The sequence below is a fragment of the Anser brachyrhynchus genome (assembly GCF_964034855.1).
Source record: "Anser brachyrhynchus genome assembly, chromosome: 27".
NCBI lineage: Eukaryota > Metazoa > Chordata > Aves > Anseriformes > Anatidae > Anser > Anser brachyrhynchus.
In genome coordinates, this window is record NC_137720.1 from 5,448,855 (window position 1) to 5,475,216 (window position 26,362).

General features: G+C 58.7%; 3 protein-coding genes across 12 annotated transcripts in view; 1 reads left to right on the forward strand and 2 right to left on the reverse strand.

Annotated features, from left to right (window-relative positions):
- Positions 1–350: 350 nt before the first annotated feature.
- ZNF76 (zinc finger protein 76) lies at positions 351–12,034 on the reverse strand. Of its 2 annotated transcripts, none has more exons than XM_080569171.1 (15): positions 11,892–12,034; positions 9,778–9,969; positions 8,563–8,643; positions 7,322–7,399; positions 6,970–7,172; positions 6,045–6,122; positions 5,529–5,645; positions 5,027–5,102; positions 4,545–4,670; positions 3,999–4,178; positions 3,464–3,697; positions 2,926–3,065; positions 1,920–2,072; positions 1,698–1,811; positions 351–1,339 (listed from the first exon to the last, which is right to left on the reverse strand). In XM_080569171.1, exons 2-15 carry the CDS (start codon positions 9,848–9,850, stop codon positions 1,235–1,237), a joined length of 1,758 nt encoding a protein of 585 aa, XP_080425297.1. In that variant the 5' UTR covers positions 9,851–9,969; positions 11,892–12,034; the 3' UTR covers positions 351–1,234. The 2 variants fall into 2 exon arrangements, with proteins under 2 accessions (XP_080425297.1, XP_080425296.1); XM_080569170.1 differs by lacking the exon at positions 11,892–12,034 and adding an exon at positions 11,647–11,802.
- Positions 12,035–12,095: 61 nt separating this feature from the next.
- Positions 12,096–15,711, forward strand: RPL10A (ribosomal protein L10a). Its single transcript, XM_080569205.1, has 6 exons — positions 12,096–12,211; positions 12,429–12,503; positions 12,595–12,675; positions 13,005–13,153; positions 14,063–14,235; positions 15,508–15,711. Exons 1-6 carry the CDS (start codon positions 12,111–12,113, stop codon positions 15,676–15,678), a joined length of 750 nt encoding a protein of 249 aa, XP_080425331.1. The 5' UTR covers positions 12,096–12,110; the 3' UTR covers positions 15,679–15,711.
- A 3,142-nt stretch (positions 15,712–18,853) lies between these two features.
- SCUBE3 (signal peptide, CUB domain and EGF like domain containing 3) overlaps positions 18,854–26,362 on the reverse strand; it is a 52,111-nt gene continuing 44,602 nt past the window's right edge. For 7 of the 9 annotated variants that reach the window (XM_080569157.1, XM_080569158.1, XM_080569162.1 and 4 more), the window contains 14 exons: positions 25,570–25,686; positions 24,374–24,496; positions 23,713–23,847; positions 23,275–23,367; positions 23,058–23,174; positions 22,800–22,961; positions 22,275–22,478; positions 22,013–22,174; positions 21,566–21,733; positions 21,313–21,474; positions 20,886–21,083; positions 20,255–20,407; positions 19,997–20,076; positions 18,854–19,794 (listed from right to left, as the gene is read on the reverse strand). In XM_080569157.1, the coding sequence (XP_080425283.1) occupies positions 19,645–19,794; positions 19,997–20,076; positions 20,255–20,407; positions 20,886–21,083; positions 21,313–21,474; positions 21,566–21,733; positions 22,013–22,174; positions 22,275–22,478; positions 22,800–22,961; positions 23,058–23,174; positions 23,275–23,367; positions 23,713–23,847; positions 24,374–24,496; positions 25,570–25,686 (2,024 nt within the window). In that variant the 3' untranslated portion in view covers positions 18,854–19,644. The remainder of the gene's footprint in view (positions 19,795–19,996; positions 20,077–20,254; positions 20,408–20,885; positions 21,084–21,312; positions 21,475–21,565; positions 21,734–22,012; positions 22,175–22,274; positions 22,479–22,799; positions 22,962–23,057; positions 23,175–23,274; positions 23,368–23,712; positions 23,848–24,373; positions 24,497–25,569; positions 25,687–26,362) is intronic. The other 2 variants (XM_080569161.1, XM_080569159.1) reach the window with 2 other exon arrangements.

The window sequence follows — 26,362 nt, forward strand, 5'->3', positions numbered from 1 at the left end:
CCAGGTCTCCCTCCCGGGCTAAGAGGGCTGCAGGATGCATTCACAGAGAGATTTTCTTACATTAAGCGACACAATCCCCTAAATTGAGGCTTGGAGGAGCCAGGGAATGACGTGGGACGCAGGAGACATCTTTTAGTCCCCCCTAAGACACACTCTGAGGGCTCAGAGGCTACAGCTGCCTGGCTCACACCCCTCCTCAGCGCTGCTCGTGGACAACCACTGCTTTGGCAGGGCACTCGGTCAATTCAGCAAATCTCCCGAACTTCCTCAATCCTCACACCTGGAAAATAATAAAATCCAAGCCCCCTCCCATCCTCTGCCAGCCACTGCCTCCAAGGACCGAAAGAGAGTTTGTTTTTTTTTAAAAAACTTTTATTTTTTATTTTTTAATTTCCAATTACATCCAAACCTAGCTCAGCGCCCAACAAGTGTCGGTTCGCCTCGTTCTGCTCCACCGCGCCGAGTCTGCCGCTGAAATTTGCTCGAGAGCAGAGAGAAGCGTGGTAAAGAGAGGGGAGAACTCCTGTCGTGCCTGGGCGCTCGCTCCGTGCGCACCCCTGGGAACACTGATTTCCAGCATCAGGGTAGGGTTCCCACTCTAACACCCGGCCCAGGACAGCCTGGGCTCGCAGACGGGGCTTTATTGCTTCTGTGCATTTGTGGCCCCCTTGCCCCTTTCACAGAAGGGTTGGCGGAAAAGGGGAGCTGCTGGGGAGCCATTTTGGGAGGGAGGGGAAAGGAAACGCCACCCCAAAAACATTTGGCTCTCCCAGAGACTGATGAGATCTCTGTGGCTCCGTATCTACTGCGGGAGACTGGCAGGTGTTGGAAACCTCAGCCACGAAGAAGTGAGTGGTAGAGGACACAACCTGCCATCCCCAGACAGAGGGAAGCAGCATCCGAGGCAAGGAGCAGTAAAATCGCTGCTCGGAGCCCAGAAAAAACAGCAGAGCCTCCAGCAGAAGGCAGCAGCCGGGATCTTGGACGCCGCTGCGTGGAGAGAAGAGCCCTTCCAGCAGGACCACCCCGGCAGCCCAACGCTGCCCGCATCGGCTCTCAGCACCTGCGCGCTGCACACGCCAGCCACGTTCAGCTGGCCTCAGACACCTTCCTGTGCCTGGGTACCACACATCTTCCGTGTGCCAGCTGGCCCGGCTCCTGCAGATCTCGATGCCCCCGTGGAGAAACAGGCTCGGGCCGCCTGCTTTCCCCGCCCGGGAGGCTCTTCAGGGTCTCAGCACCCGTTCTCAGACACGGCCGCGTCGAGCGTTAGGGGTTCGTGCTGGATTGCTGCTGCTGCCATGCTGATGGCGTCCTCCAGGCTCTGCTGCTCTTCTAACTATTGAAGGAAAGAGAAAGAGAACGCTGCGCTCCCCAAAAGTGGGCTCAGGAGGCTTGGGCTTGCCCCAGAGGGCAGAGGCGTGGGTGACACGGGTACGAAGCAGAGGGACAAAGCAGAGGCACGGCTGTGATGGGGAAAGGCTGCTTACGAGGGAAGATCCTGCGCTCTAAGGAGCGTGCCCCTGCTCTCCCCTACACACCGGGCAGCTGAGAATTAAGGAGCAAGCGGCTTGGGCAAGAGGAGGCGCAGCAAAGCAAGAGGTGGCTGCTGAGGCCAGCGGTGGGGACGTGCACGGAGGGACAAAGGGGACCGGGCAGCAGCGCCGCTCAGGCTCGCTCCGGGCGCCGCGAGGTACCTGCACGGCGATGTGCGTGCCATTGGCGGTCGCCAGCAATGCCACCTGCTGACGGCAGAGGGATGCCACCGCTGACTCCTCGGACAAGACTGCCCCAGAAGCGACAATGGTGACCTAGGGAAAGTTAAGACAAAACCCAGTCACGTCTTAAAAGGAAACGCGACCCCCTCCTCGCAGGCCGTAGCTCTGCAGGGACGAGGGAAGGCCCTGCACTGCCCGTACCGGCTGCGTTTTGGTGCCGTCCGCGTTGACCACGGTCACGGTGTGTCTGTCATCACCCACGAGCTCTTCCTCAGGCACCGCCAGGGCCCCGCTTTGCGTCACCATGCTGATTGCGCTGCCCAGGGCCTGCAGCTCTTCCTGTGACAAACTGACCTGGGCAGCATAAAAACGTGCTCTCAGCCAGGCTGGCTTCTCAGGAAGCCTTACACAACTCCTGAATTTAGCAACAGCAAGGTCTCGTAAGGATGAAATACTCTCCTCCCTCGCGTGGAAGATCTAGGGCACAGAGAACCCCCAGGACTTTGTCCAGGGTGACAGAATCGGTGGAGACCTCGCAGACCTCCAGTCTCCAGCTCTACCCCTTCAGTCACGCCTCCCCTTGCCATTTAACATCCTCTCTCTGGGCTCCTAAGTAACAGCTCATGCAGGCAGCACCTCACGCTAAGAGGGAACAAACCTTACTCATGGCAGCTGCTTCCTCTGCCCCATGCCACAGGAGTTTTTCCCAGTCAGCACACAGGCAGCTGGTGAAGGGAAGTATGTGCAAGAAAAGCACTGCCATTTACAGGCTGGAAAAAAAAAAAGCAATCTCCAAATCCAACCCGTGTCAGCAAAGATTGGGAGCTGCCTCTCGATGGCTGCGCAGGAGGCGAGGGTTGGCAGGAGCTCCACACAAGCCCGTATAAATGTCTGCAAGACCCCATCCAGCCAAAAGTTGAGTCGGGGACCAGAGGCCTGTGATTTACCCTCCCCACCATGGCTGCAGCAGTGGGATAAGACTGTAAGGAGGGAGCCCTCGTGGCAGACAGGGCCCACAAAGCCCCAGGGTCTGCTTTACACTGAAAAAAAAAGCCTTGAAGAGAAAGCCACGCTGGGATCCAGCCCCCACGGGACATCCTGTTTAGTGGCACCGCGAAGTACCCAAAGGCACGCAGGGCTGGCAGAGGCAGAACCTCACTCGGATGACTGCTCGCCCCCAAGTGCTGCAGGCCGTTGATGTCCATACCTGCTCTGTCCCGTCCGGAGAGATAAGCGAGACCTGTGCAGGCATACAATCGTCATCTTCCTCTTCATCCTCGTCTTCCTCCATCTCCGACAGGAAAGCAATGTGCTGGCTCTTTGTGGGGGAGCCTCCCTCAGAAGCAGCTGAGCCAGAGAAACAGAAGAGCAAAACGGGGGAGAGAAGTGCTGATTAAAACATGAGAGCACCCACCTGACCCCAGCGCCTGCCTGCTCCCTGAAGGGCCGGCTGAGAGCAGCAGATCACGATGACGACAGCCCGGTGCTGGCCGGGAAAAAGGACCTTTCTCTCTCCTTGTGCTACGGAGAGGGAGGCAGTCCATTCCCAGCCCACGACATACAGCTAGAACCAGGGGCAGCCTTCTCCTTTCGGCTGTGACACAAATCTGGGCACGATGAGCGAGGCCGAAGGTCGCGACACAGATTCAGGTCTCAGGGCCACAGGTCCTTGCCTTCGTCTCTCTCCCCTCTGCCACAGGGCCAGCCCCAGCACCCCACAGGCGGCGGGGGGACCGACTGCTCACCCTCCAGCTGCTGCTCTTCGTACAGGCCCTGCTTGCTCTCCTCCGCGGCCTCCAGCTCGCCGTGGCTGCTGCGCTTGTGCGTGGCCAGCGTGGAGGTCTGGCGGTAGGTCTTCCCACAGCTCTTGCAGGCGTAGGGCTTGCAGCGTGTGTGCACCACGTGGTGCTTGTAGAGGCTGGAGTACTCCGTGAAGCGCTTCCCGCAGCCCGGCACGGTGCAGACGTACGGCTTCTCCCCTAGGGCAGAGGCCACAGAGCAGAGTTTAACCCACTCACCCTCACCACGCTCCGTGAAGAGATTCCCCATCAAGGGGGAACAGCTGGAGGCAGACCACTGGAACAGGTGGAATAATAATCAGCCCGATAAAACAATTCCTACTTAATTTAATTCCCTGGCTACCCCCAAACCTACCCCTGCAATGCCTGGCCTGGAAAGAGACCATCTCAGGCCCCCAGATTTCCCTGCTGCCACACTGGGTCGCTGCAGGCAGCCGAGCGGGGAGGAGCAGCTGTCCCTTTCCTCCTCTCCCCTGCCTACCTGTGTGGATTCTCATGTGGTTCTTGTAATTGGTGGCGCTGGTGAAGCCCCTCCCGCAGCTGGGCTCTGGACACATGTACGGACGCTCGCCCGTGTGCGTTCGGATGTGAACCTTGCGGATGTTGGAGGTGGTAAACGAGCGGCCACAGCCCTCAAACGGGCACTTGAAGGGACGCTCACCTGCGTTGACAGAGCACAGTGGATGAGAGCCGAGCTAGACCGCAGCTGCTGGGGATGCCCTGGACACCCGTACCCCTCCGCCCCTCCCAAATATTACACTAATGAGACCTCCGATCAGTCCCAACTGGAGGCTCACTGCCTCTACCAACACTGGCATCTTTAACCCCTTTTGCTCTGCCGATAGTAACTGAGTCGACAAGCCCTGGGGTGACGACTTCTGCCCGTCTACTTCTGTCTGAAGACGACCTCAGTTCTGCCTCGCTTCGCCCCAGATACAAAAGGCACGCACCAGACAAAGGCTGAAGCAGTACTTCATCTTGGAGACCCTTTTGACAGGGAGCTCGGTTCTCTTCCTGTACTGCTCACCCGTGTGTGTCCGGATGTGTTTCTGCAGGTCCCCAGAAGTTTTGAAGGCCTTGCTGCACATGTCTTCTGGACACTTGTATGGTTTCTCACCGGTGTGTGTTCTCACGTGGCTCTTCAGCCCATACCCTGCCCGGTAACGAAACTGCACAGTTAATTTTATGAGAAAGAAATAAAACTGCAAGCTGTGCACCACCTCTCAGTTCACGCGCACATCTGCCCTGTGCCTGCAGAGCTGAAGGGGAAGAAATATCCAAAGCATCTCACAACATCCCTCACAACTCAGTTTCTTCTTTTAACTCCTTTCATAATCCATCAAGTTCATAATCAATCAAGTCCTGAGCAGTCTCCCACACTGAAATTCCTTCTCAGAAGGCTTTAAAAGCTAGCTATGCTTCTTGTGCTCTGCCAGAAAGAATGGCTGATACTCTCAAGAGTGGTTTCTACAGGACAGAAGACAATTTTGATACAAGAGAAATTGTTACCTGTAGCAAACGCTTTCCCACAGCTTGGGAAGTCGCACACGTATGGCCGGTCACCCGTATGAGCACGTTCATGTACCTGGAAGAAAAAGAATGGTCCACAAAGTGAGGTCCAAGACAAAGTGTGAAGGAAAACAGTGTGAAGAAATGTAGCTGTTGGACAGAATCTGAAGTTCTCTGCCGGGTTTCACCTTTGGCAATTAACACGTCTGTCTCTCATGGGTCAAAACCTCTTCCCAATGACACATTCCCACTTGACCTTTTCGAAATTACAGACACTTTCCTGTTTCTTCAAGGTTGAAAGCATCTCCCTAAAAACCTCAGAGAAAAACTCACTGCAGACTGACGTGACAGTACCACAGGATTCTCTGACACCCCCTGGAGCATTTGACCTTCTCCCAGGAGCATTTCCCTGCTCCTTTGCAAAGGGACGTTCTGATCTGGCATTAGAATCTGGGGGTCTGTTTGGTTTGCACACCGTTTGGCTGCATGTGAGCTGCTTTACCTTCAGATGGTGGGCTGTGGTATAGAGGCGGCCGCAGCCTTTGTACCCGCAACGGAAAGCTCTAGTGCCAACCTGCTGCCCCTTCTCCCTGCCGTGCACTTCTTCCTCCTGCAAATCCTGCCAAGAGAGGTATCGAAATTAATCCAACCAGCCGCTACAGCAGGCTTTGCAAAGCCCACACAAATCATTGCCTTCCTTGCTCTACACATGCACTCCTTCAGTTATCCCCAAAAGAACGTGTTCCTGCACACAGCTTGTACACACTTGGTGCACCCCAGGCGACAGGGCAGGGGTCTAGGAAGCAGAATTTCCCATCCCTACCTCCCACCTGACTGGGTGTTCTCAGACATGGAGCTCACCTCTCCACTCTCCGCCTGGCTCATTTGTAAAACCAGTAGCTAACAGATTTGCTAACGTTGCAGAGAAGCCACAGAAGGATTATTTTTACCAGCTAAGTGCTCTGCATCACGAGGAGTGTAGCCCACTTTCAGAAACGCATCTCTGAAAAATTCAGACCTGAGAGGGGACGTCGCTGGACTCCTCGCTCTTCACACGACAAACATTAGTTACTCCCTCTCCTTCCTTGTCAGACACCTGTAAACAAAGAGGCAAGGCACTGTTCATACCTCCTCGGTACAGCGCGGAGCCCGCGAGCAACCCATGCACAAAGGCATTCCCAGCAGCAGCACCACCCTGCTCTCCTCCCGGGAGCTAGGGGAGGCTGGTCCTGCCACAGCAGAAAGGCCTGCGATCTTTTTAGCTGCCCAGCTGAGCACTGTGTCAGCACGCTCCTCGTAGCCCCTTCAACACCACGAAGGTAGGAGAAAATGTCAGCACGCAAGACTAGACACGTTGGTAGGCTGCAGTGATGGGGCCCTGCAGTGACAATACGTGTTAAGATTGGAAGCTATTACGGTTTTTAAGGTCTTTTTTTTTTTTTTAACATGGGAACAGTGGGCATAACTTAGCCACTCTTGACACGTAAAAGATTTGTCTCAATCTGCTGCCTGAATCATGCGTGGAAGTGAGTATCATACCCAGGCGGTGTTAGGAGAAACCTAAGCAAACAGGAAGAAAAAACCTACAAGGAGGGACACATAAAGCAAGAAAAAAAACATCCAAGCTGTATCACAGCAACTCCCTGCTTTCCCAAACCTGTGCCTGCAGTAGCTTAAGGGTAAAAGGCCTGGCACTCTGCAGGTACTAGCTAGGTGGTGAAATAGGAACCTGACACGCTCCAGGTCCTTGTCAGCCACCCACCAGGGTTGGCACTCTCACAAAAGCCCTGCCTAGTTTCTCTTCCCAAAGTTGGCACTGCTGTAAAACCGACACATGGAAGTACAAACGAAAGGAGGTAACTTAAACTCCAGGCCAAATGCGGGCTAGTACGCCAGTCCCTCGGTGCCGCTGGCAGACCATGAAAGAAGGATTGCATCCTCACCTTGCTGGCGTACTGCTTTAACGCATTAATGGTCTCGACATCAAAGGCATCATCTTCCTCCTCTCCAGCCAACTCCTCTAGCCCAGTTTCTGCCTGCACTTCCAGGATGGTGCTGCCAGGGGGCATGATGACAGGACGATGTATGTAGGCAGTGGAACCATCCTCTAGCTGGACAGCCTCAAAAGCGCTGGAGTCGTAACTTTCTGCAAGGGGAAGCAACAAAATCAAATGTAAAAGAGCTGCTGAGCGGGAGCCACCCGTCGTCTCCCCAGGCTACCTCCACCCCTGGAAATCTGTGACAATTCAGCACTTTCTGCTCCAGCTGCCAGGGGAAGAAAGGGGAATGTTCTACCTTTAGGTGCGTTGTGTATGTAGGCCATGCTGCCATCTTCCAACACTACCGGCTGCCCGTCTTCGAAAGATACGGGCTCTGAAAAAAAAAAAAAAAGGATAAAAAAATCCACACACGTTACTGGGAGACTCAGATGGGATGGCGGGGGTACTGCACCACTGCCTGAGCACTGCCGTATTTACACCCACAGAAGTGCACAGGGCAGGGCTGTCTCCTTGAGCTGAAAGTCAACCACAAGTATAGTTTTAAGACACCGCCTGAGCCCTTCAGTCCTAAAGTTTGAGTTTTTTCAGGCTTCACGCATGATTTCACGGCATTTCTTTAGCTCTTTGGGGTAATGCAACGTTTCACCAATTACAAGCTGCCAGGCCACGTCCTGGACGTGACGTACAGTTCTAGCACAGATGCATAAAAGATAACACACAGAGCCCATGGCAGGGGAAGCAGAGATGACAATGAAAAGCCCTCGCACTGTGCATGGATGTTCGGAGGCAGGAAGGAGGATAAAGGGAGGAAAAGGGCAGAGCCAGGCGTACAAAATGGATTTCAAGCAACCTTTGGGGAACAGAAAAGGGAGGTGGCAAAGAACTTGGCAGGGTGAAGGGAGGACTGCCCAGAGCAACTGATTTCTTTCTACCTGCCTTTTCATACCTTATCGTGGCTGGGGAGGATTGCTTTGTGCCACTTTCCTTCCTGCCACGTGAAATGAATTCCCACCACTTCTCGGATTATTGTCACCTCCTTTCACAGCTGATGGGCCAGTGAACAAGGTGACAAAGCCTCCAACAATCCCCACCCTTCCCCCTCAAACAACGATTTCAGAATTTTCAGAATCTTATAGGTCAGAGGAAATTCCAGTTCAACTGCTCCTAAAAGCAACAATTTTTGTTTGGGCTCCAGTAGCACAAACACGGCACACAGCTCGCTGGCCCTGCCTGTAGACTCGTGATCCAGACGGACAAAATGTGAGAGCCCACACGTGGCACAACACCTAACAAGCATTTCCTTACCACACCACCAAATTCAGCTTCTTGACAAATCACTAAGGACTTTGCAGGAAATCACATGTTCTATGTTCTTGTTCACTCAGCCTCAAAACCATGGAACTTTAAAAAAAAAAACAAACGAAGAACCTCCCCCTAGAAGGGCTCAAAACTAGAGCCACGGCCGCTGGGACACGAATGATTTCAGTCCCACCAATGTCCTTCTGAGAAGGAGGAGGGCGAATTTATAGTCCTCACCTTTCTGAACCGTCACCTGATGGATGTAAGCTGTGGTCCCATCTTCAAGTTCAATGACTTGTCCTTCGATCAGCTTTTCACCTGGAACAGTTAAAAACAAGGCCATTAGCACTGCCTCCAGAGCCCACAGTCCTTCTGGTCTCACGAGCTGCCCCCTTTGCTGCGTCTTCTCAAGGAAGCCAGTCACACACAAGACAGTGTACCGACACTTATAAGCAGTTATTTGTCATGCTTTCCCCTCAGCCACAGAGGAACTTGACTTCCCAGACCTCCCTTTCCTAGACAGGAGAACAGAAGACAAAGAACCTCAGTCATCACTTGTTTACAAGCTGCACTTCACAGCTCTTTAAGCCAAGAAGCAGAAAGAATGATGTGTGCTAAGCACTTTGGATTTAAAGTAGAAAGCGGTTAGGTTGTGCTGGAGAAAACTCAACTGTGAGCTTGCAATGGCATCAGCGGTGACCTGAAAATTTGTTTTCTTTTACTTTGGTTGAGGATCAACTCTTGGAAAAAAAAATGGAGGTCCTAAAGGGGTCTAAAGCGTTGCTGCCCTTGATGAGTTGTGAAGATCGGACTCTTAAAAAATAGTGCAAATCTGAGTAACCCCGCAATAACGTTTTAGTTACAGTTATTCTGTGCAGAGCAGACATCGCTCCATCCCACTTGAACTCGAGGAATCCAAGTTGCTTTCACCTGGTGCAAAGCGTCTAGGGGGCAGGTCACAAAACCCAGCGGTTTTCAAGAAAGTTCAGCTCCACGTATTTAACAAATTTCCAGCGAGTTCACACAGAAAAATAAGCAAGGCAGCAACCACCAGGACCTGGAATCCTTGCAACCCGAGTCCTGTTCCATGACTGGGAAATAACACCTTCCTTTTCTCAGGAACAGCAGACGGTGAAGAAAGGAGCACCTTACAAACCCCGAAATAAGGGCAGGTGTTGGATTTGGCACTGATGTCAGGACAGTAAACCAACACTGAGATGACGCTGTGCACCTCAATGGAGTAAAACATTCTGCTTAGCTTCGGGGCAAGTTTTGGATGAATAAGGTCCTGCAGGCCGTACAGGTAACATAGCTGTAAGCTTCCTGTACAAAGCAACAATACAAAACACATGACAGCTCGTGTGACATCGGGACGCTTTCGACAACTCCAACTTTCATTCCAAGGGGTTCTCCAAGAGACTTTTATTCTTTCCAGCCCAAAGAACCCGTTACCTTTGACAGCCTGCTGAATGTAGGCTGTCGTCCCATCACTAAGGGTCACTGCTTGCAAGCCCAAGCCCTCCATCCTGCCCCGGCGACTTGTCCTCAGACATGAATTTCACTTTGCTCGGCGTGCTCTCAGAGAGCGCTGGGACCCAGAGCACGAGGTCTGTGGAACAGCGAGTCCTCTTCTTCGTTACGAGCCTGAAATATAAAGAACAATCCAAGATTTATTTTTTTTTTTTCCCTGAAGCATACATGTTGTTTTTGGCATATTCATCCTGGCAATGAGAGGGCTCTGGGGAGACCTTATAACAACTTTCCAGTACCTAAAGGGAAAGCAGGAGAGGGACTCTTTGTCAGGGGGCGTAGTGATAGGAGAAGGGGAAATGGCTTTGAAATAAAAGAGGGGAGATTTAGATTAGATAAAAGGAGGAAATTCTCTACTATGACCGTGTGAGGCCCTGGCGCAGGCTGCCCAGAGGAGCTGTGGATGCCCCATCCCTGGAAGTGCTCAAGGTCGGGCTGGATGGGGCTCAGCACAACCTGGCCTAGTGAGAGGTGTCTTGCCCATGGCAGGGGGTGGAACCAGATACCTTTAAGGTCCCTTCCATCCCAAACCATGCTGTGATTCTATCATTGTGGCTTTCTATGACTCTAGGATTTGAAGAAAAGCTTGAATGGCAAATTATTTTGGAGTCCGTAAAGGCTTATATCGGACAAAAGACGCATTTCTTCCTATACCAACATCACGATTTTCTAAAAGGCAGGGCAAACAGCCTGCCTACAGACAAACACACGATAAAACTGATCAAGCCAGTGAACGGACAGACTCTTTGTAGAGTTAGCGTGGATACCACATCCAGCCCCTCCTCCAAACGATCTGCAGGACAGGTTCCCAAACCCTTTAAACCCTAAACCCGCAGCCTGGAGGCGTGCTGTGCTGCAAGAGGCAGGGTCGGGCTGACAGCTCTGTCCCTGGAGGCATCCTCGTCCTCTCTTCCCTTTCCCAATTCCCAGCTTTTGGGGGACCAGAATTTTGGGCCACAGGCATGCGATGCTGAACCCCCCCCCAGGAACACTTCTCTTGATGCCTATCTGCACACACAGCTGCAGCCGGGCTCTTTGCTGCTCATCTCTGAGATAATCCAAGATTTTATCATTTTGCCCTAATATTTTATCACTTTACTTCCCAGAACCACCAATATTTTACCACTTCGCCCTAATATTTTATCTTTTTGCCTTCCCAGAACCACCAGTATTTTATCATTTCGCCTTCTCAGAATCACCAATACTTTATCATTTCGCCCCAACGTTTCATTTATCCTCCCCAGAACCACCAATATTTTATCTTTTCACCCTAACATTTTATCGTTTCACCGTAACATTCCATTTCTCCTTCCCAGAACCACCAATACTTTATCGTTTCGCCCCAACGTTTCATTTCTCCTTCCCAGAACCACCAATACATTATCATTTCACCCTAATATTTTATCGTTTCGCCCTAATATTTCATTTCTCCTTCCCAGAATCACCAATATTTTATCAGTTCGCCCTAATATTTTATCGTTTCGCCCTAATATTCCATTTCTCCTTCCCAGAACCACCAATACTTTATCGTTTCGCCCCAGTATTTCCCCACTGCTCCTTCCCACGGCCACCCGGAGCGCTCCCACACCACCCTCCCTCCGTGCTGTGCCTCCCCCCCGCAGCCCAAACACCCCCCGGGGCTGAAGGGACCCCCCTGGGGCTGCCCCTTTTGGGGTCCCCCCCCTCAGGGCCCCCTCAGGGCCCCCTCAGGACCCGCCTGGGCCCCGCCGCCCCCTCAGGGCCCGGCCGCCGCCGTCCCCCCCATCGCTCCCCCCCCCCCCCACAACCGACCTGAGGCAACCCTCCGGGACCGAGTCCGCCGCCGGCCCGCCATGCACCGCGGCCCGGCCCCTGCGCGGCCCGCCCCGCACCCAGCATAACGGCAGAACGCGCCGCCGCTCCCCGGCCGCCCGCGGGCGGTTATTCAGGTTTCGGGGCCCCGCGCCGCACAGCCCCTCACTGCCTCCCGGAAGTGGGCTGGAGCGACCTGCTTGAGGCGCGCATGCGCAGTGCCCGACAGTGAAGCCAAAACGCACCGGGCGCCTGGTGTGGGCAGGCCCGTTTCGGGGCTCGCCCGTGAAGCTGCCTCCACAAAACCGCCGCGTAGACGCGGGCAGGGCCGGGGTGGGTCGGGCCGCGGGCGAACGGCCCGTGGAGGGCACCCGAGAGCCGGCGGAACCCGCTGCGAGCCCTCCGTGGCGCACTCGCCGCTCCCAAGATGGCTGCTCCGTGCCACACGCCCCGCCACTCCCAGCATGGCGCGCGGCGCTTCCCGCTCTCGCGAGATTTCCGGCGGTATTTATAGCTCGCGGGGCCCCGCCCCTCTCCTTTCTGCCCGAGCAGCCGCCGCCATGAGGTGGGTGCGGGCCGGCCGTCGGCTGTCATCCGCCGCCATCCGCTGTCATCCGCCGCCATCCGCCTCCGATGAGCGGCCCGGGGGGTTGGCGGGGGCCGGGAAATGGCGGCCGGTGGCGGGTGGGAAGCGCGGATGAGGCGGGGCGGGCTCGGCGGCCTTGCCCTCCATGCGCGGCCTAACCCCGCGCCTGAACCCGCGCCGCTTCTCCCCCCCGCAGCAGCAAAGTGTCCCGCGACACCCTGTACGAGGCGGTGAAGGAGGTGCTGCAGGGCAGCAAGACCAAGAAGCGCAAGTAAGAGCCCAGCCCCGGCACCCCGCCCGGTGCTTCCCCCACCCTTCCCTCATCCCCTCGTGCCCTTACCCGGCTGCTTTCCCCACCTCAGGTTCGTGGAGACGGTGGAGCTGCAGATCAGCCTGAAGAACTACGACCCGCAGAAAGATAAGCGCTTCTCCGGCACCGTCAGGTTCGGCAAACTCTCGCTCCCACCCAGCCTTCAGCCCGCAGGCCCCCCCCTGCGGGGCAGGGCGCTTGGCCCAGGCGGTGCTGAACGCCCAGGGGAGTCCGGGACGCCCCTCCGCAGGGGGTGCGGCTGGACGGACCCCCACCCTGGGTCTTAAAACATGAGGGGAGGTGCGGGCGAGGCCACGGCGCTGCCCCCACCGCCCTGCCCGCGAGGGCAGGTGAGGAGCCGTGGAGGAAGCTGGCGAGGCGCTGCGGTAAGGTGTCGTCGCCGTGGGGTCGTGCCGTGGCGCGTGGTCCCGCAGCGCGGGGTGACTCTGGTTCCGTCCCCAGGCTGAAGTCAACCCCGCGGCCCAAGTTCTCGGTGTGCTTGCTGGGGGATCAGCAGCACTGCGATGAGGCCAAAGCCGTCGAGATCCCGCACATGGACATAGAGGCTCTGAAGAAACTCAACAAGAACAAGAAGTTGGTGAAGAAGCTGGGTGAGTGGTGGTGGTGGTGGTGGGGTTGGTCACTGAGTACCGTGGCTGAGCTGGGAGGGCTGGGCAAGCAGCACGGTTCTCCCTGTGCTCGGATTTCCATGACGTGATTAACTGGAAAGAACAGAAAACTGCCCGAAGTCAGTGTGAAGAACAGGGATCTGCCTAAAAACTACCTAGAAGAGCTAAGATCCTTTTACCGGCGTAGCGTGCCTGACAGGTCAGCGCTCCAGGAGTGCTGGTTGATCACCCTCTTCCAGAAGGAGGGGATGCAGGAAAACTGTTCGTGTCTCCCCAAAGGCAGCGCTGTTCCCTGGTGTTCCTTCCTTTCCTGGTCAGGGAGCTGGAGCGCAGCAACAGCCGAGTACAAGTAGGGGCAAAACTTGGCTTTAGCCCTGCACTATTTAAATGAACGGGATGCGATCGGCTGATTTTTACTTCGTAGCACGTAAGGCTTTTCCCTTTCCGCAAAATCAGTCATTTTGACACATACATCAAGCAAAGAAAACTTAGCGTTCAATCCATAATTAACCTTGGAACCATCCACAGTTAGGAAGCGATGCAGGCGGCTGGCAGTGAGCTGGGCCTTGCAGGTGGGTGTGGAATCCCCCCCTACACACGCACAGAGCGTAGGAGGAGGTTCCCAAAACAGCTCAGAGTTCAGTGGCAGTAACGTGGCACGATAAATGTTTCTCATGGGATTGATCTACGTACAGCGGGTGTGTGGGGTTGCTGTCAGGATGTGAGGCTGGGTCCTGGCAGGTCTGGCTGGCGTGCCAGGAGTAACGGATCGATAACGGGGTTGGGAAAAGGCAGATTCTGGGAACGTGGATGTGCGTTGGGAGGAGATGCAGTAGTACGGTCCGAGCTGAGCTGAGGGCCCTTCCTCACCTACCTTTGCGCTCCTCACAGCCAAGAAGTACGATGCCTTCCTGGCCTCCGAGTCCTTGATCAAGCAGATCCCTCGAATCCTGGGTCCGGGCCTGAACAAAGCCGGCAAATTCCCTTCTCTCCTCACTCACAATGAGAACCTGGTGGCCAAGGTGGACGAGGTCAAATCCACCATCAAGTTTCAGATGAAGAAGGTAAAGAAGAGCACGGGGCTTGGAGCTGCTGAGGCAGCTCCTGGCCTTACCTGGGGGTTGTTGGCAGGAGGTCGCTTGTGCGTGGCTGCGATCTCTGCTCCGGGCTCTAGGTGTCCCTGCAGCATCTTGCAACAGCTCCTGGGAGCGGCGCCGCAGCGAAGGGCCGCAGCCACCAGAGCGTTCAGCTGCTAACTGGAAAGGAGCAATTTGCGGTCGAAAGATCTTAGAGCGAACGATTAGGAGACAATCCTGATGCGAGTGCTGAGCACAATGGCCCGTAATTAACACTTCTCACAGCGAGCGGGCGGCGCTTGCAGGGTGGGGCCCTCGTGCCCCAGTGGGGTTGCGCAGGCAGCCGTGCTTTGTCGGGGGCAAGCTTGGGGCTTGACTCCGCAAGTGACCTTTGCGGCAGCTCTGCGGATGTCTGCTCTCGCTGTCACAGAGACGTGAAGGCGCGCTGACTCCCTGAAACTAAAACAGCCCCGTTTAGGCGTTTTAATTCTCTGCCAGCGGTCTAAATGCGACTCCTGGGTATTGCTCAGAATTAGCAGCTCTGCTCGCTGAGGTGCGCCCTCGGACTCCAGCTGATGTGGGCTCGAGGGCACAACGACTGGAAGGACCCAGCGAATGTGATAGTTTGCAAATGCCGCAGCGTTTTAAGCAACTGAGCTAATGATATCCTGACGCTGCTTTTGTCAGCTCGCTCGTAAATCCTTTTGTCTTCGGCCTGTGGGGAGCATCGCCTTACAAGCCGCTTGGCGAGGCTGGCGGGCAGAGGCTCGGCCCCCGCGCGTGTTGTGCGCAGAAAGAAGGGGCTGGTGCCAAAACAAGAAGCGAAGCTGGCGCCGCGCTTAGCGGCAAAGCTTTGGAGCTAAGGCTGCGTTAGCAGCTCGCAGGGAATGTGCCAGCGCTGCCTGGCGAGCAGGGCGTGGGATCAGAGGTAGAGGGGAGGTTTTACCCCGCTCCCAGCGTGTTGCACGGCCCTCCCAGCCTCCCCATCCGCAGGAGGCTGCTGCTGCAGCGAGCCACCTTTTGTTTTGTGCTGCGAGGAAGCCAGAGCCACGCAAGCTGTGAGGCTGCCTCCAGATGCCACCAGCTGCGTTCGTGGGGGCCGAGTGCCAAATCTAACGGGGCTCTGCAGGCGCTCTTACCCCAGGATGAGCTGGGGAAGTCCCATCCAGCTGGCAGAGCGGGCGGGGATCTGATACCTGCGGGCGCTGGGCTCTTGCTCTGCCCGTCAGCGCGCGAGTGACCCCGCTGCCTTGTCCCCAGGTGCTCTGCCTGGCCGTGGCCGTTGGCCACGTGAAGATGACGGAGGACGAACTCGTCTACAACATCCACCTGGCCATCAACTTCCTGGTGTCCTTGCTGAAGAAGAACTGGCAGAACGTGCGCGCTCTGTACATCAAGAGCACCATGGGGAAGCCCCAGCGCCTGTACTAAGAGGGCGGCAATAAACTTTTTGGGACACCGACAGCTGGCGTTTGGTGCTGTTTCTCCAAAGCTGCTTGGGCAGGGTTCTGTGAAGAGCTGCTCCTTTCCAGAAGGTGCTGGTGGGGACGCGAATTCAAGGGGAACACCAGAATTTACATTTGAGCTTTTGGGGGAGCAGCACAAGGGGATGCCTTGGGAGAAAGACGAGCTTCTGATCCCCCTGGCAGAGCAGGAGGGAGGGGAACAGCTCAATTAACACCTAGAACAAGCAAAAGGGAGGGGGTTACCACAAAGCTGAGGGCTCGCAGTGCGGGTCACTGCTCAGGGGTTGTGGTGGAGCCCCAGGGTCCCCCAGCTCCCCCCCCCAGAAGGGTCCCTCACCTCCTGGGGGCAGCTCCCTGCCCCAACAACCTCCTTGCTCCTGGGGGCGGGCTCACATTTATAGGTTTTTGCTGTCCTTCCAGTGCCCAGTGAAGGGTCAGGGGCTCCTCCTGCCCAGCAGCAGCTCGTGAGGACCTGATGGAGCTTTCCAGCTGGCCCCAGTCACCTTTGGATTTAGGGGAATGGGGGCAGGGGGTGCTGCTGGGGGGGTGAGGTGCTGGTCCCAACACAACAAACATTTTGAGGTGGTTTTCTTTGCTCTGGCCTAGCAGAGGGGTCCTGAACCAGCCCCCATCCAACTTCTGGGCTAAAAATGAGACTCAGTGCATCTAATTAATGTACATAAGTAAATACATCGTGTGGTGACTGGTGGGCTTATGGAAGTCTATAGGATTTAAATTTCGGGGGCGGGGGGGAGCCCTCTACCCTTGAGAAGAGCCTGTCTTAGCATCCAAGGGAACAAAACAATGAAACCAGCTTCGGAGCCTGCTGTTAGAAACCTTTAAAATAAGTGTCAGAGCCAGTTTCTGAAAGATCAACACAACACCAAGAAATTCCATTTAATAATTAAAAAAAGACAATACAAAATGCAAACATTTCTTTTTTTTACAAAGTTCAGATACATTTTTTTTTTTTAATCAAGTGCAAATAACTTTATGAACTACATCTTTCTCGTTAACTTTACTCGTTTTGCTGGAGATGGTAACTCACGGCCTACTGCGAAAGGCAGATATAAATATTCCAACATGAAAAAAAAAAAACAAAAAACAACAAAACACACAACAACCCTCAGTTACGTTCCCCGCGTCGAGACATTCAATCCAGCCGAGAGGTGGCTGATGCCGTTTTCAGCCTTTCCAACCTTTTCTGAGTCATTTTTTTTTGGGGGGGGGGGGGGGGCAGGTGGAGAAAGGCCCTCTCCTTCCCGGTGGCCCCATGGATTTTCTGGGGGTTTTGTTGGGAATATTGGTGAAAAAGGGGAGGGTTTGTTACCGGGTCTCTTTGCCCTTCGTGCCAGGACGTGCCACCCGACTCGCCTCTTCCCGGGCTGCCTCAGGGGAGCGGAGGTGGCCGGCGCGGGGGACACCAACATGTGGCACCCAGGACAGCCCCGCAGGGCTCCCAGCGGCAGCAGCCCCCATTTTAAATCACGGAAATTGAAAAAAAAAAACAACAACAAAAAAAAAACCTCTGGGGGGAGGAAGGAGGGGCTGCATTGCACCGGGGCCACCAGGGCGTGCGTTCCCGGGGTGGGTTTTTTTCTTTTTTTTTTTTTGGTTCTTTTTATTTCTTCTAAAATATGAAAGACCCTTTCAACGGTCACTGCTCTGCTGCGACTACCCTAGAGCAATAAAGAAAGAAAAAAAAAAAAAAACACAAAACGAGAAAATAACCCTCCAAATCCCTACAACAGCTTTTGTGCATCAAAGCAGCTGCTCGCAGGCACCAACCGAGTGACAAAGAGCTCGGCCCCCAGATGTCGAGCTCCCAAGCGGGCTGGGAGCCGGGCGGCAGGAGGGACTGAGCCCGCAGCTGCGATGAATCAGGGCAGCCTCCTCCAGCCGCCGCGGCCTGGGGACCAACCTCAGCCCCGCTCCGCCGGCCCTAATCCGTCCTGCGGCCCCCCACCCCTAATAACGCCCGGGAGACGCTCTCGGGGTCCGCGAGCGGCACAGATCGAGGAGGGGAAACCCAGGCGAGGAGCTGGTTTCGGCACGGACGGGGCCTGGGCCGTCGAGGGGGACGTGGTGCAATAAATAATTGCTCGTTAAGAGCTGGCGCTGCGGGGGCCTGGGGAGCGGGGCTCGCCCCCGCATGGGGTCAAGGGACAGCGAGAGAAGCGGGGATGGGGACGGCCGGGAGGAGAGCGGAGCCCCGCAGCCCAGCACCTTTCCTCCAGGAGCAGCGGGATGGGGTTGGTGACGGGGGGTGAACAGCCAAGACCTGATGGGAACGAGGGCTGGGGAGAAGGACGAGGGGGTGCCTGGGGGCAGCGGGGTCAGTCCCTGTCCTCGGGGTCCTGTCTGGCCACAGTGACAGCCACGATGCCATCGTCACCTGTGGGGTCTGCCTCTGGGGAAGGGCAGGATGGAGCCCCCAGGCTCCTGCAACCTTGGGAGGGAGCTCGGGAAATCGGTGTCACCTCGTTTCTGGGGGTGGCACCCGCACCCCAAGGTGGCACCCGGACACCGAGGGTGGCACCCAACACCCCAAGGTTGGCACCCAACACCCCGAGGGCGGCACCCGCGGTGCGATGTGCGAGCGCAGCGGGCCGGAGCCGCAGCACCCGAAGGCGCGTGGAAGCACAAAGCTTCCCGAGAGCCAAGGAGGGCGCGGAGCCCGGTCCCTGGGGGCAGAGATGCTGGGGGGCACGGGGGGGCCCTGAGCGCAGCGGGACGACAAAACCCCTGGCAAGAGGCAGCAAGGAGGTGCCGTGGCCGACGGCTGCACCTCGCCAGCCTGGCAGCCTCCGACAATCCCAAACTGCTCCGGATCAGCCCCAAAACGCGTGGCACCGACGCTGTTCACGGACAGAGACACCTCGAGACCCCCTCCCCCAAAAAACTCACCCCATCACGCAGCGTGGCCAAGCCCCGCTTTCCTGCAGAGAGGCGCAGGCTTTCCACCAAAAGCAAGGCTTTTTTGGGAAAAAAAAAAATGCGGCAGAAAAGGTTCCAAGGCCTGAAAACGCCATCGCGTCGCTCGCTGGCAATCCAGGGCTGGGCTTGTTTGTTTGTTTCTGTGGCAGACACACATTCTCATTTCTCAGGCAGGTATAAATATCGTAGTTTCTAGTAGAAATTAAAAACAAAAACAAAAACAAAACAAAACAAAAACTTCCCTCTAAATAATATAAAGAAGACTCAAACGATTGCACTTAATACATATGAAAAAAAAAAAAAAAAGGTAGAAAGGAGGATATCCTAGTGCACAAACATTTACTCCTGCTCTTCACAAAGCTTGCTTTTCCGTCGACGAGTTCCTCTTTGGCAGAGCTTGTAAGAAAGTCTGGTTCCTTGGCACAAGTGTCTCCGGGGGGGGGACGTGGGGGGGGGAAACGCGGCCGGCTGAAGCCCTCCTCGGTCGCTGCAGTTTCTCTCCCGTGCAGCCAGACATTGTTCTCCGGGAACGTGGCTTGGCTTCCCTCCCGCGCCGAGCACCAGTGCCCCTGTGCGCCCGCCGCCACGCCGTCCTTTACCTTCTCCTTATTATTCTTTTTTAATAAAGTAGGCATCACGTCGGGTTTTTTTTGTTTTTTTTTTTCCCCAATCTCCTCTGCAAAGCCGTGCTGATGGCCGAGCCCCAGGCGCTGCGTTACCTCCCGTGCTGCCCTGGCTGGGCCCCGCGGCGCTGGTGGCATCGGGGAGCGGGACGGAGCCGGCACGGAGGCGAAAAGGGAATTAAAAAGGGTTTTGAGGAAGCTGCTTCGGAAGAGAGGACCGGCATCGCCGGCGGCAGAGACAGAGCGTGCCGAGACATCTGCGGAGCGGGAGGTGGCGGTCCTGCCGAGCAGGGGGGAGGAGGAGAAGTGAAATAAGAAGTGAGGGAGAGGAGGGTTTCCTCGGCAGCCGCGTGGCCCGGGGCGGCAGGGCGCTATTTGTAAGGCCGGAGGAAGCTGGAGACTTTGGAGCGGAGCAGCTTGATGAAGGAGCGGGGCAGCATCTCCTTGTGCTTCTCCGTGTACTTGAAGTAGTTCTGGGGGTGCGCCAGCACGTCGAAGAACGCCTTGATCAGCTTCTTGTCCTGGGGGGAAGCGGAGCCGGGGTCACCCTCCCTCCCGGTCCCGCTGGGGCAGCTCCCCAAAACGCCAGCACGACGCCGAACCGAAGCGGGGAGCACGAGTTGCGCTCGCCCCCACCAGGCCTGCCAGGGAAACCCAAACCCCGCCGGCATCCCCCTAAGCCCCCCCCCCCGGGTAACAAGGACCGCACGGGGACACGCTCACCTTGAGGATCTCCTGGTGGTTTTCGGAGGCGTACAGCCTGCCGTCCCGCACGATGTCCTCCACCAGCTGCTCGTAGTCCTCTGCAACACCCGAGCGAGAAACCACAGCTCAGGGGACGTGTCCCCAAACCCCCATCCCCCCTCCCCAGGCACCGAGCTGCTCCCCCCCACCCCAGGCGTGGAGATTTGGGGTCCCCGGGCAGCGGGCGAGGCGGGGAGGCGACGCCAGGCCGAGCTGCTCTCCCCCGGCCGTGCTCACCGTCGTAGGTGACGTAGGGGATCTGGAAGCCCCGGGCGCTGTTGGCCTCGCTGGTTTTGAAGTTGATCCACAGCTTGCGAGAGCGGGCCGTGAAGGCAATGGGCCTCTCGTACGTCTGGCACGTCTCGTAGGTGGTGATGGAGGACGGCGAGGCTGCGGGGGGAAGAGCCGGGGGCTGCGTGACGACCCCGGCCCCACCGCGCCAAAACCCTTTTTTAAGGGGGTGCGGGGCAGAGCGGGGGGCACCAGGGCCGGGGTTTGTCCACGTGCAGCGAGGCCGAGCCCCCTCCAAACCCTCCTGTTAAATGCCAGGGATGCCGATATCCCTTCCCTGGAACGGAAGGGCTTCCTTCTTCCCTTCCGGAGGTTTTAACCCCGGAGAAGGCCTGCTGAAGGGGCGCTCAGCCCAGCTCGCCGCGCGCAGCCCTACGAATCAACGAGGCACCCCCGCAGGCGGGTGGCACCCATCCCCTCCCACCCACCCGTTTCCTAGAAGAACCCCACCACCGCACCGCCACCCCGGGACGGGGCTTTTCCCCTCGGCACAGATCAGCTCTGCTCTGCAAAACCGCGGCTCTGTGCTCCCCCCCCCGCTGCCGCCGCGAGCCCCGCGGCGCGCTCGGTTACCTACAGTTTTTCCGCATGACCAAGACGTCCCCGCACTCGTCCTCGGAGGGCAGGAAGATCTCCGGCACCACGATGAGGATCTTGCGCTTGGGGGGCGGGTTGATGTTCCACGTGCACTCCACGTTGGCGGGGTAATTCCCCGGGTAGTTGGGGGACTCGATGTAGCCCGTGTACTCGCCCAGCTCGCCCCCGCACTGCCGGTCTGCAAGTAAGGTGGGAGAGGGCACGGAGAGCCGGTCCCACTGGGAACCGCTGGCACGGGGACTGGGACAGCGAGGGTTTACTGGGCAGCGGGGAGGAGAGTAGCGCTGCTCACCGCGTACCCAAATAAAATAACCCCAAACGCTACTTCAAGGAATTATCGGGTGCTTTGGAGGAAGGACCCCAGCTCGCAGCGCGCCCGCGCCCCCGTAGTGCCACCCCCCGCTTACTTTTGCACTGGGACACGGAGGTGGAGCCGTCGAAGTCGGTGGTGGTGTTGCCGGGGCAGGCGATGCAGTAATTCTGCCGAAAATCGGGCTGGTAGGTGCCCACGGCGCAGCGAATGCAGCGGTGGACGCTGGTGTTGTAGTAGTGCCCGGGCGAGCACTGGACTGGGGAGGCGGAAAGCAAAGGGGGCTCAGAAGGGGGCACGGCCCCGCGGGACCCCCCCCCCCTTACCCCCGGGGGCTGGCTCGGACCTACCTTTGGTGTCACAGTCCTGGAAGGAGAGGGCTCCCTCGTGCTTGGTGGTCAGCCCCCCGCCGCAGGGGAAGCAGAGCGCCCGCCCCACCTCGGGCTGGTAGGAGCCGCGGGGGCACGGCTGGCAGGGCTTGAAGCCGTCGGCGGAGTGCTGGCCGGGGGGGCACTGACCTGCGGGCACAGGCATCGCTGGCACCCAGCACCCACGGGTGCCCCACGCCCGGCTCCTCACCCCGCCAAGCTCGGCAGCCCCGATAAAATAGGAGCAAGCGATGGGGGGGCCCCTCTAAAGGCTTTTTTCCTGATCCAAAATGGGGAACCCCTGGGGGTCCCTGGGGTGCCCGGGGCTTTTCCACCTTCTGGACGGGGACTGGTGGCAGGGCATTGAGATCGCGCTGCGGGGATGTCCCCAGGGCATCCCTCCCCCAAACCCCCTCCGTGGCCCCGTACCCGTGCAGCCGGTGATGTTGGTGGCTCCCACGGGGCCGAAGGCGTCGCTGCGGGGACACAGGTCGCAGGAGAGCTGCCCTTCCTTCTCCTGGTAGGTGCCCGAGGGGCAGGGGACGCACTGCTCCGTCTGGCCGTGGTAATAGGTTCCCTGCGAGCAGCTAACTGAGAGCCAGGGGTGGAGGTGAGCGGCACGGCAGGGGGATATCCCCCCGGGGGGGCCCCACGCCAGCCCCCACCCCGGCGCCCCGCGGTGCCCCCTTACCACACTTGGTGCCCAGGCGCTGCTGGCCCGGCCCGCAGCTCTCCTGCCGCTCGGGGGCCACGCTCAGCTTCCTCGCCACCTCGTACTCCATCCCGGCGAAGCGGAGCAGGAACCGCTCCTGGTTGATGGATTTCTTCAGGGCTTTGATGGCCGACTTGAGCTTTTTCTCCACTTTCTGCCGCAGGCAGTGCAGGTTGCAGCTGGCTGGGTGCGCGGGGGCGGAAAGAGGGACGGCGGCGATAAGGGGGAAACCCAGCGGGATCCCACATCCCACTCCAGTAGGATTTCACATCCCACGCCAGCAGGATCCCACATCTCACCCCAGCAGGATCCCGCATCCCACCCCAGTAGGATTTCACATCCCACCCCAGTAGGATTTCACATCCCATCCCATCAGGATCCCGCATCCCACCCCAGCGGGACACCAAGGACCGTTTGGGCTCTCCATTCTGCACGGGGACAGCACGGTCCCCCCCCCGGCGCCACCACCCTGTCCTGCCCCCAACCACCAGCGCTGTTCCCCACCTGTGGTCTCCTCCGGCTTGATCTCGGCCTCGAACTCCAGCGTGATGCGCGTCACCTCCTTGCCGGAGGAGTTGCGCGCCCGCCGGCCCTTCCCTTTCTTGGACGAGTCGCACTTGAGGTTGACGAAGGCAACCTGGCAGTCGGAGCAGGGCGCCGCACCGCCTGCACGCGGGGGGGGGAACAAGTCAGTGCCCCGTCTGTGCCGGGGGGGGGGGGGGGGACGGACACACAGGAGCACCCAAGCCGACCCTCCCTCACCTTGCGCCCCGGCTTTCCCGGCCTCATCCTGCTTGCCCTTGGCCCGCGGGTGCAGGTGGCACTTGGCGTCCTTGATCTTGAAGGAAGCCTTTTGCTTGATTGGCGCAACCACAGTCTCTAAAAGAAAAGGTGGGTGCTGAACCAGCTGGGGGGCAGCACGGGGTTGTTTTTTTTTGGGGGGGGGGGGGGGGGAAGCGGCTGCTCGGAGCCCCCTTACCGAGGCACTGCTGGCTGCTGTTGGCCGGTCTCTGCTGGCTGCCCTGCCGCAGCACGGGCGTCCCACAGCTCACCGTGTAGCTGCTGTCGGACTCTGCGGGAAGGAGGAGCGGGCGTCAGGGGTGCCCTTCGGTGCTGAGCCCCCCAGCACACCCGCACGGTCCCTGCAGGGCGGCGGTGCTTGCCCCGGGGGGATGCGGAGACCCTGGGGGGGGGGGCAGCACCCAGCACCCCACCGCCCGGCTCCTGCGCTGCACAAACCCGTCCCGTGGAGCCAAACTCAGCCAGGAGCCAAAACCCCAGGAAAAAAATAAAACACAAAACCACTCCTTTTCCCTCATCCCGAGGCTCAGGATCTCAGCGTGCTCCGTCAGCTGCTCCTCTGCCCCCAAGTTTGGGCCACGCAGGGAGATGGGGACCCCCCCGAACCCCCCCGTACCTGGCTGGAAGCGAGCCTTGGAGGCGCAGGTGAGGGCGCAGCTGTCCTTCTTCCCCGTCTTGTTGCAGGTGAGGGTGGCCCGCGGCGGCACCGAACCTGGCAGGCATTTCACCAGCTCTGAGGGACACGCACCAGCTGGTGACGACAAGCGGGGACGCCCGTGGGTGGCACAGAGCCACGGCGGGACCCCCCCTCGTCCCCCCCCGGCTGGGAGGACGGTGCAGCGTGGGGCCCCGGGAGCAGCATCCCACCCCCCAACCCAGCTCCTCCTTGAGCTGTCACCGCTGGGATTTCAGGATTTCGGGGGCAGAGCTGCACTTTGCTCCGTCTTTCCCCAACGAATTGGGGGTGGTCGGGTGCCAGAGCACAGCCAGGGACACAAAAACCATTCTTATAGGGGCATGAGCTCACAGCCAGCCCCAAGCACGGTCCATAAATCAATGAGACGACCCAGGACAGAGGGAGCGGGTCAACAAATCCCATCACCATAAGGACAAGGGACCCCAGACAAAACCAGCCTGCTCTGGAGCATCCCTGCACCGGGATGCCCCAAATCCCAGCGCTCCGCCCGCTGACAGCGATGGTCGGGGCCGTGGGGCTTCGGCACCCCCCAGGCTGTGCTGGAGCATCCCCGGCGGCGGCAGGCCCTGCCCCGACGTACCTACGCAGTCCTTTTTGTTCCAGTGCAGCTTGCAGCCGGCGGGACAGGTACACTGGTAGCTGCCGGGCGTGTTGATGCAGCCGAATTTGCAGCCCCCGCGGTTGATGCTGCATTCGTCCACATCTGGGGGGGGACACGGGGAGAGGTGGGGGGGGGCAGACCAGGATCAATCTAACGCCGAATCGTCCCCGGAGCGGGATTTTTGGATGGCCAGAGCGCACAAACCCTGTGCACCGGCAGGGTGCTTCCAGCTCTGCCTCCTCCCAGCAGCCGCCCCAGCTCCACGGCCCCAATCTGTGGGGGGGTTCGAGGGAAGCCCCAGCCGGGGGTACCCCCAAGGGCAGGGGCCGGGCGGTGGCGGGTGCAGCCCACCCAGGCTGAGCCCGGCCCCACGGCAGGCTGGGGAGCTGCGGGGGGCAGCAGACAGAGCCGACATGGAAGCATTTAGCAGCCCGATTCAAAAGGCAGCTGCTTGGCAGCCCGGCCCCTCTCCCCGCTGCTCCCCTCCAGCACGGCCCCTCCGTGGGGGGGGGGACACCCCCGAGCCCCAGCCCGAAACGTGGCACAAACCCGGGCAAAACTCCCCCCTGCTCCCCATCGGGTGGGGAGAGGGGGAGAAAACGGGGCTGTCACCGCTCCCTGCTGCGGACCCCATGAGGCTCGGTTCCCACCCCAAGCAGCCCTGGCTGGGGGATGCCACCGGGGGGGGTCTCGGGAGGGTCACCCCCTCTCCCCTGCCACGACCCCGCTCCGGCACCCCCCGCGCATCCCATCTGCTCCCCGCGTCCCGGGGCGCCGCACGCCCCCGCCCTTGGGAGCCAGCCGCCTGGCGAAACCCAGCTCAGCCCCGTTTGATGTTCCCCTTCCCACCCCGTCCCAGCTCCCTGCCAAAAACGCCGGGGATTTCTCCCTCCCCGCCGCTTGCAGACAAGTCGCAAACTGTTCCTGTCGCCCCGTTTGAAGTCGCAGACACCAGCCTCTGGCTGCCTGGCCCCGGCACCGGGTGCGCGGCGGGGACACGGGGCAGCCCCCCCCCCCCCCAACCTGGGACCCCGCAAACCAGCCCTCGGGGACAGCCCCAGGGGACCCGCAGCGACTGTGCCGTGGGGGCTGCCCCATTTCTGGGTGTCCCGAGCGCTCCCCCGGGGACCCGAACCCCGCAGGGAGGTGGGGTCCCAGCACCCACCCGGCCCTACCTCCGCAGTGGGTGAGCCCGTACAGCGTGTAGCCCTTGTTGCAGAGGCACTGGAAGCTCCCGGGGGTGTTGATGCAGAGGTGGTCGCAGGTGCGGTCAAACGAGCACTCGTCGATGTCTGGGGAGGGGGGGGGAAAAAGGCAAGGTGGGGAGGTGAGGGCTGGCACGGTCCTCCCCCGCCTGCTGCAGCAAACTGGGGGCTGCGCTGGGATGCTCTGGGAGCCTGCACTGGGATGCTCTGGGGCCCTGTACTGGGATGCTCTGGGACCCCGTGTCCCACCCTTCCTGCCTCCAAGCTCCCTCCCTGCGCGGTCCAGCTGCTGCCAGATGATTTGCAGCCCGCCGCACCGATGCCCTTCCCTCTCCAAACTCCTGCAGCCCCTCCGCACCCAAAACGTGCCAAACCATGCCCTCGGCACGGCCGCGGGGGCCCTTGGGTGCTGCCCGGCGGGCAGGGCTCTTGCACGGGCACATCCTGCCCCGGGGACGGTGCCAGAGCTGGCTCCGCACCCCCGCGGGGCACCTCTCTAGGGCTGGGCGGCCCCGGCTGCGCGGGTGAGCCCAGCCCGGCGGGTTTGATCCTCGTTTCATTGGCTTCATTAAGTTAATTGCCACGCTCACGTCAAACTTGCAAGAGCGCGGCACCTGGACGGAGATGAAAGAGGTCTCAGCCCTGCAGCGTCGGCAAGCCCTGCGCCCCCCTGCCGGGGCCAGAACCTGTGATTTTGGCTTGCAGCAGCTGCGTTTGAGCGCTGCCCTCGGCTCGGGGCTGGGGGGGAGCCCCGTGCCCCCCC

Coding starts and splice junctions, on each gene's coding strand:
- ZNF76 (XM_080569171.1), bottom strand. CDS start 9,850: ATGGAGGGCTTGGGCTTGCAAGCAGTGACCCTTAGTGATGGGACGACA. Junction 8,644..9,777: donor CATTCAGCAGGCTGTCAAAG/GTAACGGGTTCT, acceptor TAACTGTTCCAG/GTGAAAAGCTGATCGAAGGA. Junction 1,340..1,697: donor GCACGCACATCGCCGTGCAG/GTACCTCGCGGC, acceptor TTCCTTCAATAG/TTAGAAGAGCAGCAGAGCCT.
- RPL10A (XM_080569205.1), top strand. CDS start 12,111: ATGGCGCGCGGCGCTTCCCGCTCTCGCGAGATTTCCGGCGGTATTTAT. Junction 12,212..12,428: donor CGAGCAGCCGCCGCCATGAG/GTGGGTGCGGGC, acceptor TCCCCCCCGCAG/CAGCAAAGTGTCCCGCGACA. Junction 13,154..14,062: donor GAAGTTGGTGAAGAAGCTGG/GTGAGTGGTGGT, acceptor CGCTCCTCACAG/CCAAGAAGTACGATGCCTTC.